The following is a 12,175-nucleotide window of genomic DNA, read 5'->3' on the forward strand; positions in this document are numbered from 1 at the left end:
TTTATAAAGAAGAAACAATATGAAAACTTAAAATGCAAACCCAAACACTATAAACACGCGGGTTGTTTTAAAGCACAGGTTTGTGCTGCTAAACCCAACGAGGTCGCCGTGAACCCCCGGCAGATACAGCTGGTCTGCTGCGCATTCTGCAGTGCATCGGTAAGAAAACATTGGACTGGAGCTGCATGGGAAGGTCATGGACTCCGATGTTTCATCACTTAATATGCCTATTGTCTACATCAAAATCACTTGGCAGAATGATTAAACACAAAAAAAATCCGACTAAGAAAAACCATCAAGTTATGCATGAAAAATGAGATTATGGCATCAGAATGAAGGTCACTGGCAAATATGCTGACCAGGAAATCACTTCAAAGTTAACTACAGTAAATGTGGCTTGGACCTGTTGCTTGAAAAATATGTATTGTCTGCTCATGTTACATATCCACTTTTTTTATGTTTACACTCCAGAATTCAGGCTGAAAGGGCAGAGAGAGAGGTGACGAGTCGTAACAAGCATGTCTAATCTGGCAAAGAAATGAGCCCCTCCACATTTGGGAAACGGCTTGGGAGATGACTGCCACTTTATCCTGGACTATTATATGCATACAGTTACACATATGTAAAAACAGGAGTGGAAAACTAAAGCAGCAGTTAAGCCATGAGAATATGGTCAGGTAGAATAAAAGCTCACTGAAATAAATAAATGTAATAATCTTACACTACAGACATGCATAATGCGTAATGCCTTAACACAAAATAGTAATGCCTCAGAAGGGTAATGTTTCCATTTTCTATACCGATAAGGGCTACCAATGCACGTGACTTGAACAGCTATGACTTCAGATGTGTCTTACGGCCTGTCAGCAGGCAAGAGTTTGATAGAGTGTTAGGACACAGAGTAGAAACAATTGAAAAAGGTACTGTAATGGCAAAACCAAGGTAATACACCGACTGCGCTGGGCAGCAGAGGGAACGTGCGTCCCAGCGTAATCCAAAGTGTGGTTAGAGGCAGTCTAAAGAATAAGGTGGTTATTGTACCCTCACTAGCAAGCAGTCGCTTGCTCGATGCAAACACTAGCAGGCAATTCCAACCCCTTTAGATGCTATCAGCACCTCCTGTGGTTGCCACCACGATGCTGAGCCCAAGGCAGGAGAAGTAATTTTATTTTATATTTTTAAAATAAAAGCATCGGGAAATCAGACAGCAATCGCATTTTTACATTACATTGACCCTCAATTCAAAAGACTAAAAATAGTGTTTACATTTCTGGTGCAAAAAAGCAGTTTCATCAGAAATTAATTAAATTTCTCACTGACAAGCTGAAATACGTGACAGCATTCGGGAGTGCTGCACCATTGATCCCCTCCATCCGAGAAGGTCAGGGCCACCTTCTGCTCTAGTGAGAACCCCAAACCTCATCTCACACTGGGAAGAAAACAGTGCAATTCAGCCTCTTGGTTTTAGTCTACGTTCCATTTCTATACTATATTTCAGTCTAGCAAAACCCAACGCTAGCAATAGCTGCTGCATGACCAACCCTAACTCTTCATGAAAAGTGATTTCAAAGTTCTTTCGTCTGTAAGTCGTCACCGCCCCAACTAACGGGGCAGACCCCACCGTTAGGTGATGGCTGAGGACAAGGCGGAGGGACCCCACACCCTAAATGCCTACAACCCCAACAGCAGCAGCAGCAGCGTCTTCTCTCAGCCCGCGCGGCACCGGCTGGGCGACTCACGCGGATCGAAGCGGGGTGCCTTGCTGTCGCCAGCTCTTCTGCGGATGCAGCTCCTCTAGAGAAGCTGTTGAGCTGCCAGAAAGGTTCCTTCTGGGACCGGGGATCTCCCCCAGGGCGCCCGCTGCTCCTCTTGCACCCTCACCAAGAGGTCCTCCCCCTGCTCCTCCTCTGTGTCTGACAGTTCATGCAGCTCATGGCATGCGACAGGGCTTCTTCCCTCTCCACAGGGAGCTGGTTAACCCTTTCATTGGAATGACAGCAATACCAATTTTTCCATCTAAGGAGTCCTGGTGCCTTTGCTCTCACTGCTACTGCCCCGAGTTCAGCTGAAAATAGCAGTATACACACCCTCCGTGTCCGTACCTGACGCTTTCTGTCTCAGCTTTCCCTGCTAGACAGCTCTGTTTCAAAAATACCCCTTACAAGTAATAAAGTGACCTTTCAACAGCTTCTCTGCCATTACTTACTCTTCCAGATAAGCATTATTTTCCATCTCTCTAAAGTTGCTAGTACACGACCAGTTTTACAAAGTTATAACAACTTACCATATAATCCTCAGCTATGTAAAGGTTACTGCCACAGAAAATTAGTTGGCTCAGGCTTTCATCAGTGTTTAAAAAAAATGACTACTTAAGTCTGCAAATTGAAATATAACATCTAATTAGGAATCCTCTGATTAATCATTATTCTTTGCCATCTTGGATATTGCTTTGATAAATGAGGCTTAGGAGTCTTACGAAGTCTTAATTACCAATATTCCAGATGGCTAAGAGTTGTACACAGAGTTTCTCTGGGTACGTGGAGCAATGGAAGACATCTATATTATTTGTGGCTCTAAATGCACACACATATACCCAGGTCGCCTTACATCAGCTAACCGTGATGGCAGCTCCACGAACAAAGGAGGCACACTGCTCGCGCAACGCCTGTCCACGGCGGAAGGTAACACACCCTACACTTCTCATGAAAGCCGTTCAGTACCTAGGGTTACAAGACCGGTATCGCATTCAGGAGACGAGGCCCCAGAGCCTAAAATTAGAAGAGACTCCTGTTGTCACCATGTGAAGCTTTAGAGCCCAAGGAGATGTCTCCTAAGCTACCTACAAAGATGGCATTTAGGGCACATCCGAAGGACTGCGTACCTGAATGGAGCCAACAAGCCATTTTGCCAAACGAAATAAACTTTTCCTTGTACGGCAGGAGTGAGTGGAATAACAATGTGATAAAAGCACTGTGGAGTAACGACGTGGAACAAGCAGCCATCCTCATAAGGATTCAGGCAAGCAATTCCGCTGAGCCATCAAACCCATGTCACTTCTTTGAGAAGATGTAGCATGCACTTCCAGCCAGCCCATGGCGCAGAGCGCGATGGCCTGCAGCCAGTAAACCAGCAGACCCATCTCTGCACACACTCCCTTCCCTATAGCGCCATAGGGAGCTGCTCCAGCCAGAGCCACGAAGCTAACTGCACTGCTGAGCAGCTTCTGATGGCTTTTTTTTTTTTTTTAATTATTTCTGAGTAGCTATGGGTTGAAAACAACACTCTAAGAAGCATTAAACTACCAGAAATCAGGGTTGCAGTCCATTGGGAAAGATTCGGCTTTACCAAGTTACACATGTCAGCTTGCAACAGTTAACACAAAAATGGGATAAAGCTGCTTCCCCTCTTCAGATGTGTTCCTCCTGCTTTCAGAAAGTCACGGCATCTCTCTCATTTCCAGCAGGGACATCCTCCTGTGTCTTGTGATACTGACCTCAACTTTTAAACACAGACTCCCGAATCATTTGCAGCCTCCCTCTCCCCCCAGGTTAGCACCATCACAGCTGGTTAGCACAGCAATCTACAACAAGAGCACCAACTTCCCGGCATCCCGGTCTTCAGTGGTGGGAAAAGACAGATATTGAACAACACAAACTATACCTATAAAAATTAAATTGCACATAAACCCGTCATCTGGCACGCGCGAGTGTTTGGGTAGCTGATGAAACACCATCTCTATATCCAGCGCGAGCACACAGCAAATCAGAAAAAGCAATTCTGACCTCGAGCAGTGTTTGCCGACTGCAGGATTTCACAGAACCGTATTTGTACTGGCTTGATTCGCTAAACCTCTTGGAGAAGGCAAGTGGTCTCAAGTAGCTTTCAAAATCAACCGGTTACTACTAAGTTTCATTTGGGAAGATTTTTGCTCATGGCAAGTAGTTGGATAAGAGGAATACAAACTAATTTTGGGACCACACTTTTGGAGACTGAGAGATGGATCCACTCAATATATCTACTATGTAAGCCTAACTACTCTTTCTACCTTGTAGGTCAAAGAAATAAAAGCAACCTTAGCTGTAGCTAATCTTTGCAAATTTTAGTGCAGCCTCCTTCCCAGGATTACCCACTTCACATCCCGAGTGTGCAGACTGCATCTTTTGGTGATGCACGAGGGCCAAACCACAGAGCTCACTATCTTCTTCTGTAGCAACCAGATGGAAAGAAGTCCCTGGGAAAATCTTTGACAAAGCAGCCTGTTTAACATAATCTATCCTGAAAAAACCCTCCTGTAACTCTTGGTTTCACTTAACCAAGTAGAACAGGACATACCCACAGCTGCCAAAGCTTTTGGCAAGCCTCATTCCTCTGCAGTCAGTGATTGGCAATCCGAGAGCATCTTACAGACTCAGGAGGTTTTTTCAGGCATTCGCAGTACAGCTCATGTAGACAAACACATTTATCGTCTGCGGGTGAGAATGTCGGAGAGGGTATTTTACTCAGTGTAGAGATTATTTTAGATTGACTTCTCCTCCAGCCTAACCTCACCTGAAAATGCAGCAAACCCATTTCCACGGTTCCTGCCTGGGGATTACCAGACCTTGCAGAGTTCCAAAACGTAGATATAAAGCTCCTCTGGCTGACTCCAAAACTAAACATTGCTATCTTTTGCCTTTTATATCTTCAGATAATTTGTTACACATACAAACAGAGAGAATCTGTGCTGAAAATCTGAATCAAACATCCTCCACCATGTAAGTATTTAGGCTGTAACCCAAAAGTTAGTCCTTTTAGCTTTGTGGGAAACTTCATCAAGCCTGAAAAGTCCCCATTTAGGAGGCAAGACTAGAACAAAGATTTTTCCCTGCTCATTCTTCCCAAGTTTTATGTATTTTTGGCTGATGGAGACAAAATCAGCAACAAAGATTACTGAAAATATTTTATGCAGCTGCAGTACAAACACAATCCAACCGTGGAATTGCAAGCTTATAAATAAACCTGCAACAGGTTTGCGTAACCCAGAGCTCAGATACCTCAACTTGTACAACACACTACACATTCGACAGTACTGACACCTCATCGAAATACGTTTTTAAACCTTCAAATTACAAAATCCCAAGAGAAATGAAGGACGTTTACTCACACAGGTTACTTTCCGGTAAATTTGAGCAGCATTCTGGCATTCTGAGTAAGGGTATTCTGAGGTAGCCATTTCCAACATGCACATTCCAAAAGCATAGACATCCACAGATTCGTCGTAGTGTTCCTCGTACATTTCCGGGGCCATAAATTCTGGTGTACCTACACAGACACGCACAAAGAGAAAGGTAAATTTCTGATAAAGTCTAAATGGCTTTAACCACAGTCTTTTTCGCCTATAAGAAGTGTGCCCATTACAGCTGTGTAAGGGTGCATGCAAGATAATTTCAGAAGAGGGAAGTAACTAGGAACAAGCTCAAGCATCCTCCAGGGAAGAAACCCAAAGTCCACACACACGCTTTCATACCCGTGGCTCGCTGGTAATAATACAAGGGGGAAGAGGGGAAAAAAAGAAGTATCAAAATTTCAAAAATGAACAAGAGAACGAGATATGGCACACTGCCTGACCACACTGGAAGTCACAACATGGTTTCTTTTTCTGGGTGGGAAGAGGGATGCGCACAGGCTTGTGGAGGTGAAAAGGAGAGAAGAAACGAGAACCTTCACTCGTGTTTTTGTCAATGCAAATTTGCATTTTTTTTTTCCCTCCAGAGATACACAGCAACCACCCGGCAGACAGACAGCACTTTGAAAGCAAGTAGGATCGCAAATCACCTACATAGTCATGCACAAAACATTACACATAATTCTGTCACTGGTTTAGTGGGACAAATCAACGAGGCTACTCACAGAATAAGGTCCTACTCAACAGGGATCAGGGTGTCAGAAATCTGATGCAACCGGATAAATATTAAGTGAAGCACCGTACTTACTGCTTCATAACGGGAAGTTGCAGCTTTATGACAAGTGGCGACTTACAACGCCTGCAACGTTAGCACAGCAAACTACTCTGAAAAGTGTGGTCTTATAAAGCAAAAGGGAAGAAAATTAACACTTAGGTAATTTATTCCAGGAACTGTATCTTGTAACGTAATCTACGCTTAGGAGTCAAGACTAATTTCCCTCCTTTTTAAAAGATGAAGGAAAAGAGACCAATGCAGTCGTGTGTTGCGGGAGAGGACCGGCGAGCCGCGAGCACCGGGATGCCAAAAGGAGTGCGAGAGGTCTCGGACCACGTGAAGGACCCGGACAGACTCTGCCCGTCGGGCCCAGCAGCAGCCGCCTCAGCACCCAAACTGCCCCCCGGAGCCCTGCGGCAGCCTGGCGGGTCTGTTAGGTTTTCGTGATGACAGCTCTACATCAGCAGCAGAAGCACACCTGTAACTAAAGTAACACATACCGGGAAAAAATAGTTCTCGTATATGTTTGAGGACTTGACGTAAGCTTTTTTTTTTAACGGCAACATAAACGACGTCTCTCAAAATCAGGTTCTGTCAGTAAAAACTCTGCTTCTGCATGTTTTCTGAAGTAGACTTGGCCTAACTCACAAAACAAGCCTCAGCACAAGCATTTCCGTAAAATTCATTTTGCAAAATTCGGGATCGATCCCTCCCTTTGTTTATGTGCCTTCCACCTCAAAGACACTCGTTCCTTCAGCCTTTGTACATCAGCCGGACCCATGTGGTGAAAGCTTAACTTAGCGCCTGCTCTCGGGGTTTTTCTCCCAGCTGCCACACAGGCGGCGGCTGCTCTGAAACGGTTAACAGCCGCCATAGAGAACGTTGTTTGGAGCTGCTGCCTTGTTTTAGAAGGAACAAGACTCAGAGGCAGGAGCGAATCTCATGAATTATGGAGCATTTAAAGCAAATCTGAAAACGTGATAGCGACAGTCTAAGAAACAAATGACATTCTTGACACCATTCCAAAACAGCACGAAAATGACATTTCCCCCCCATCCCTTGGGGGTGGGAAGGAATACACACAAGTATCCTTAAACAAAACAGACCACCTAAATGTAAAGCCGCTCAGCATCTATTCAACTCCTCTTGGCAGAAGGAGTTTTGCCCTGGCTCGGCTCCCTGCAGAGATACACTGCAAGGTCAGATGAGCATCAGCGATGGCACCAACGCAGCAAGGGAAAAATTGGACCTCAGCCATGCTGACTTCATTCCCTTCAGACGGATGTAAAACTGCAGCTACTAATATTCCTTTAAAGCTACTACATCTACGGAGGGGGCAGAATTACTCATCTCGCCAGTGCTTCCAAGCCCTCCTAATTCCTTCCTTGGAGCAGCACTACTCATGAAAAAGATAAGCTCGGTTATATTGCCAAAGTGAATGCAGACACCTTGCCAGCGACCTGCAGCCCTTTTCCATATTGAATTTCTTTTAGACACGAGCGTGCTTTGACAGCGCTGTGGTAACAACTGATTTTACAAAAACTTGTATTGGTATTGCTGATATTATTCCCCATATTGGTATTGCTGATATTATTCCATCACCTCCCATGAACAATTGTTATACTGCAAAAAAATTATGTGAAGAAATACTGACCCTCAACAGAAAAAACCCCACCAATTATTAGAAGTTAAAAACTAGAGAAACTTAACAGATATAAACCAACACGATTTCACTAAAATGAACAGGGTTAAGCAGACCCACAGTAGCCAAGCACATATCCAAAATTTCTATCATTTTGACTTCAACGATACCGGGCTCCCTGAGCATTGAGGTTGATGTTTTAGGGATAGCACTAAGGTCAATACTTTTGTACAAATAATTGTAAAGAATTACAATCTCTGAAAATCTGAGATGCTAAAATAATTATTTAAGCAACTACTGCTTGAAAGACAGGATGCTGTTTTCATATCTAGTAAGGGAACAGTGGTTGTCACTATCAGTTTGCTAACTCTAATTACCTAGAATCTAGTTTCCATTTATATTGTAAGCTGAAACACAACTACGTGCATGATAACTTCCCCCACTTTCAGCATCATTTCTCAGGAATCTGCAGCTTCCTAGAACCATCACCTACAGATCTGAACAAGGGAGAGCCGCTACGGAAGCTCGGGTAAAAAACACAAAGTGTTTGAGAATTCAGGAAAACATTACACTTACACAGAAAACATTAAATGTAGCTTTTGCAAGGAAACGACGTCCTTCAGCAGTCATTCAGAAAACGTCCTCCCAGTTCAAGCAAACCCAAGCTCTAACACTCCTCACGCGGGCACCACCTAGGGGCATCAGCTATTGCATATCCTAGTGGAAATTTCTTTTAATTTCGTACCTACTGATTTTTAATAAATTGCAGGCGTCGTTTCAGCAGAACTCTGCCAGGACAGCATCGAGGCAGGGATGAGCTCCGCAGCTGCCTGCAGAAGCAGCCTGTTTTGCTGATGCCCCAGTAAACGGGGATGAGGTGTTCCAGCCAGGCCAGCTCCCCTACGACCTCTCTGCAAAGGAGAGAAGCCCGGCTCCGCAGGACACTACTGACTCTCCCTTCAAGCAAAAGTAACCCTCCCTATCCCAGCATCGCTGGAAGCAGAAGGCTTCCCGGGGATTTTGCCAGGCTTTTGCCGCACTCCCTTGTTAGGGAGAGAGCAGGGCATCCTTTCTCTTCCCTCTCCTCCCTCTTTTCTTCTCCCCCCCAGCAGGCACTGAGCCTGCTCTCTGGAGGACGATGCACACAAGCCGCTGAGAAGCCTTGCTGCTCCTTTTAAAGGAGAGAGGAGAAGGATTTGTGGATACCAGGTAGTATTTCAATTAAAAAACAAACAAAGAAGTGTTCTACCATTGTGATACACAGGAGGAAGGAGAAGAGGAAGTCGTGATACCATTTCCTACTGACTGAGATTTTTATAGTGGTATAAAGGGAACAGGCACAAAACCACTTTAATCTCTACCACCAACCTACAAGTGAAAAAACCACTAATGCAAAATGTGAGAGAAAGATATTAAAAAGACAACCACCATACCAACAGGAGGAAGCCAAGGAGAACAGGAGGATTACCTATTACGCTTTTGGCAAACGAAGCTCTCTTGAGGGTTGCCAGACCCAAGTCTCCTATTTTCACAGATCCAGTTGGTCCAGTAATAAAAATATTGTCACATTTTAAGTCTCTGTGAATTATTGGTGGAGTTCTTGTGTGCAAGAAAAGAAGACCCTTGAGGATTTGCCGGCACCAGCTACGCAGGACTTTTGGTTTCATCACTTTAAATCTCTTCAGATACCTAGAGCACAAACATACACAGAAGTGGGCATAAAGAAAATGAAGTGTTATTAGAGATTCTAGGGGCTTTAGCAGCTGAAACTCCATTCTGGATAAAAGCCCCTTATTAGATGCCATAATAGCAGCTCAGAAATATCACAAAATTGAAAGAAATAGATCTTTTCAAAGGAGGAATTAGAGCATTCATTTTTAGGAAGGAAGATAATAAGCATTTTTGGTGCAAATACAACCAAATATTTGCAAGTCTAATAGTACAGCAATTCACTTCATGCAGAGAACAGCTTTAGGATATGCTTCATATATTCAAATCGGAAGAATACTGAAGTTTAATTTTAACCACAAGGCTTTGACCTCTGTACCACGCACCTGCATTTTTTCCATTTACCTAAAACACTGATTGGGAGGGTACATTTTGGAAAAACGTAAAAGCTGCTAATGCACTGGCAGAGCAGCACGCTGGATGTATGCAGTGATGGGTACTGCTCCCATTGGGGCTGAAAAATCTGTTCCAGAATTCATGCCAACTGTTTTGTATCAACCTTAACAAGATTGCCAGTACCAAAAGCTATTAATTAACATTGTTTAGTAGATAACCTAGAGCACCTTCTGCTTCAAAAAGAGATTCTACCATTCAAGCGCTATTCTCTGAATTTTCTAACAAACCATGCAAATACAAGCACAAAAGCAATCACAAAAAGACACCCTGACAAAACGTCACAGGCAGAAGATGAAACACACCAGAGAACGGCTTCGAGTTGCATAACTGAAACAGGAGAGCGGGGAAAGAGAGATGGAGGCCAAAATTCTTCCTGTCAAATCAATGCAGTTCAAACGCAGGGACAACTGACAGACACCAGAGAACAGCTCCATTTTTTTCTTTTATCTGGAGATGCCTTTTTTCAGAATACGAAAGTAGGATTTTTCTAAAAATTTCCACCGCTATTCTTAGCCTCCTCACCAGGAGCGCAGTACTTACGTCTTTAGTGTTCCAGAGGTCATCAATTCGGTAACCAGCACGATGCATCTTTTGCCTTTTACACAGGATTCCCAGAAGTCATAAAATCTCACAATGTTTGGATGCTGTAGACCTTTCAACATTTCTGCTTCCTCTTTAAATCTCTGCCTCTCTACTTTTGTGAGTTTTCTGTCCTATAATCCAAAATACGACATTATTAGTAGTGAACGGACAAAAATATAATAAAGGCACTGCATTGCTAGGGTATTCAGAATTCTAGGTTTGCTTTATGCTTGTATCAAGAGCAATTATAAAATCTTTTATGTAAGAGATGAGCAGCGTGTATGAACTAGGGCACTCGCCTTAAATCCAGTGTCAAGACGACAAAGACTCGCCTCCGAACAAAGAGGTGTCTGTGCTACGCTACGCTACATGACAGCATTAATATTTCAGGCAACATAAACACACCCGTGGCTTGACGGATCAACACACGGCCATCTACATCTTGTTTTGGTTTTGTGAGGCTCGTTGTCTGAGAGATTAACACACGCAGGACTTCATTCCCAGGTACGAATGTCCTCACAGCTGAGCTGCTGCTGTCTTTACAGCTGTGGCTGCTCACCGCCTTCCCCGACTGCTCCCCCCCCCCGTAACCACGCTGGGCTGTACAGCCCATCCCATTTCTCTAGGGACGAATTAAAACAATACCCCCCTCCGAAAAAAACCACGCACATACATTTTTCTATTTCTTTGCTGTTCTGCCTAATCTTACAGACTTTTCTTTAAAGTTTAAGTTTAAGTTCTTTTAACCACATGGTTTAGTGGGCATGGTGGTGTTGGGTTGACGGTTGGACTCGATGATCTTGGAGGTCTCTTCCAACCTTAAGGATTCTATGATTCTAAAGTTGACAAAGGAAGGATTTAAAGCTCTCCGTCAGCCCTTTCTGTAGGCTGCACATTGGCCGCATGGAAATACGTATTCTTTTAGATTAGAAATGTGAGGAATGTCATGTTCTACTGCTCTGGTTTTCCTAGAGAAATCTAGGAGCGTTTACCATAAACTCCAGGCTGTGAAGTGACCCTGCAAGGAGCACGCAGAGCCCGTCTCCTCCTCCCCACCGCTCAGCAGAAGCCTACTGGGCTGCCTGGACCTCACTAGCAACACGGAGACCCCTACCACAAGCAGCTCAGAGGCACGCTCTGGCCTCTTTAGATGGTGTGAAAGAGCAAAATGGGAGTTTCACCGAAGACCACGCTGTCGCCGTCTGGTTTGTCTCCCCTGGACGGTTGGTTGGGCTGGGAGCACTTCCCTCCGCTGCCCTAGAAATGAAGCTTTTTCATTCTTCAAAAGGCACAATTGTGTAACTGTTCTTACTTACAGAAGCAGAGGCTCACAAATCACTCAGATTAATTAGTTCATATTTTAACCTTTTTTCAATCGTTTCCCTTTTCTCGGCTCACTTAGGCATGTTTATAAGAGCAGATACGTAGTGAATTAAATTGGTACCCAGCTGATTTGTAACCGAGTCGCAGAGGGATCAGGCCACTGCCATTTTGATAGCCTGCCCTCATCTGCGATCGCAAAGAACTCAATACAGGAATGAGAATTTCCATGGCTACAAACAAGTCAGCTTCACACAGAGACTTCACGAGAGAAAAACCCGGGTTGAAACGATGATGCTTTGGCTCTTCTTGGAAGACAGAAAACCTGCTTCCCCAGCGGTGTGCGTGCGTGGGGGCAGCATTTCCATTTTACGCCGTGGCTGCTGAGGAGGTTCTCAGTTTTCTGTACGTTTTATGGAGCAGCATCAGAGCTAACGTTGCCCCGAGCAACAGCAGCCATCTGGGCTGGCACAGCAGAGTGCCCTGTGGGGACCGATGCCCGGATCCCCAGGGGCAGCCGGGAGCACCCCGCGCCCAGCAGCGCTGCAGGGGACAGGCGGGGGGGGGG

The 12,175-nt window shown here is 44.6% G+C and overlaps 1 protein-coding gene across 1 annotated transcript in view; it reads right to left on the reverse strand.

Moving 5' to 3' along the window:
* WNK2 (WNK lysine deficient protein kinase 2) overlaps positions 1-12,175 on the reverse strand; it is a 121,455-nt gene that overhangs the window by 69,051 nt on the left and 40,229 nt on the right. The window contains exons 2-4 of the mRNA XM_009332584.1: positions 10,246-10,418; positions 9,050-9,270; positions 5,144-5,301 (exon numbers count right to left, since the gene is read on the reverse strand). Coding sequence (XP_009330859.1) covers positions 5,144-5,301; positions 9,050-9,270; positions 10,246-10,418 — 552 coding nt within the window. The remainder of the gene's footprint in view (positions 1-5,143; positions 5,302-9,049; positions 9,271-10,245; positions 10,419-12,175) is intronic.

Source organism: Pygoscelis adeliae, unplaced genomic scaffold (assembly GCF_000699105.1).
Source record: "Pygoscelis adeliae isolate BGI_AS28 unplaced genomic scaffold, ASM69910v1 Scaffold349, whole genome shotgun sequence".
Lineage (NCBI taxonomy): Eukaryota > Metazoa > Chordata > Aves > Sphenisciformes > Spheniscidae > Pygoscelis > Pygoscelis adeliae.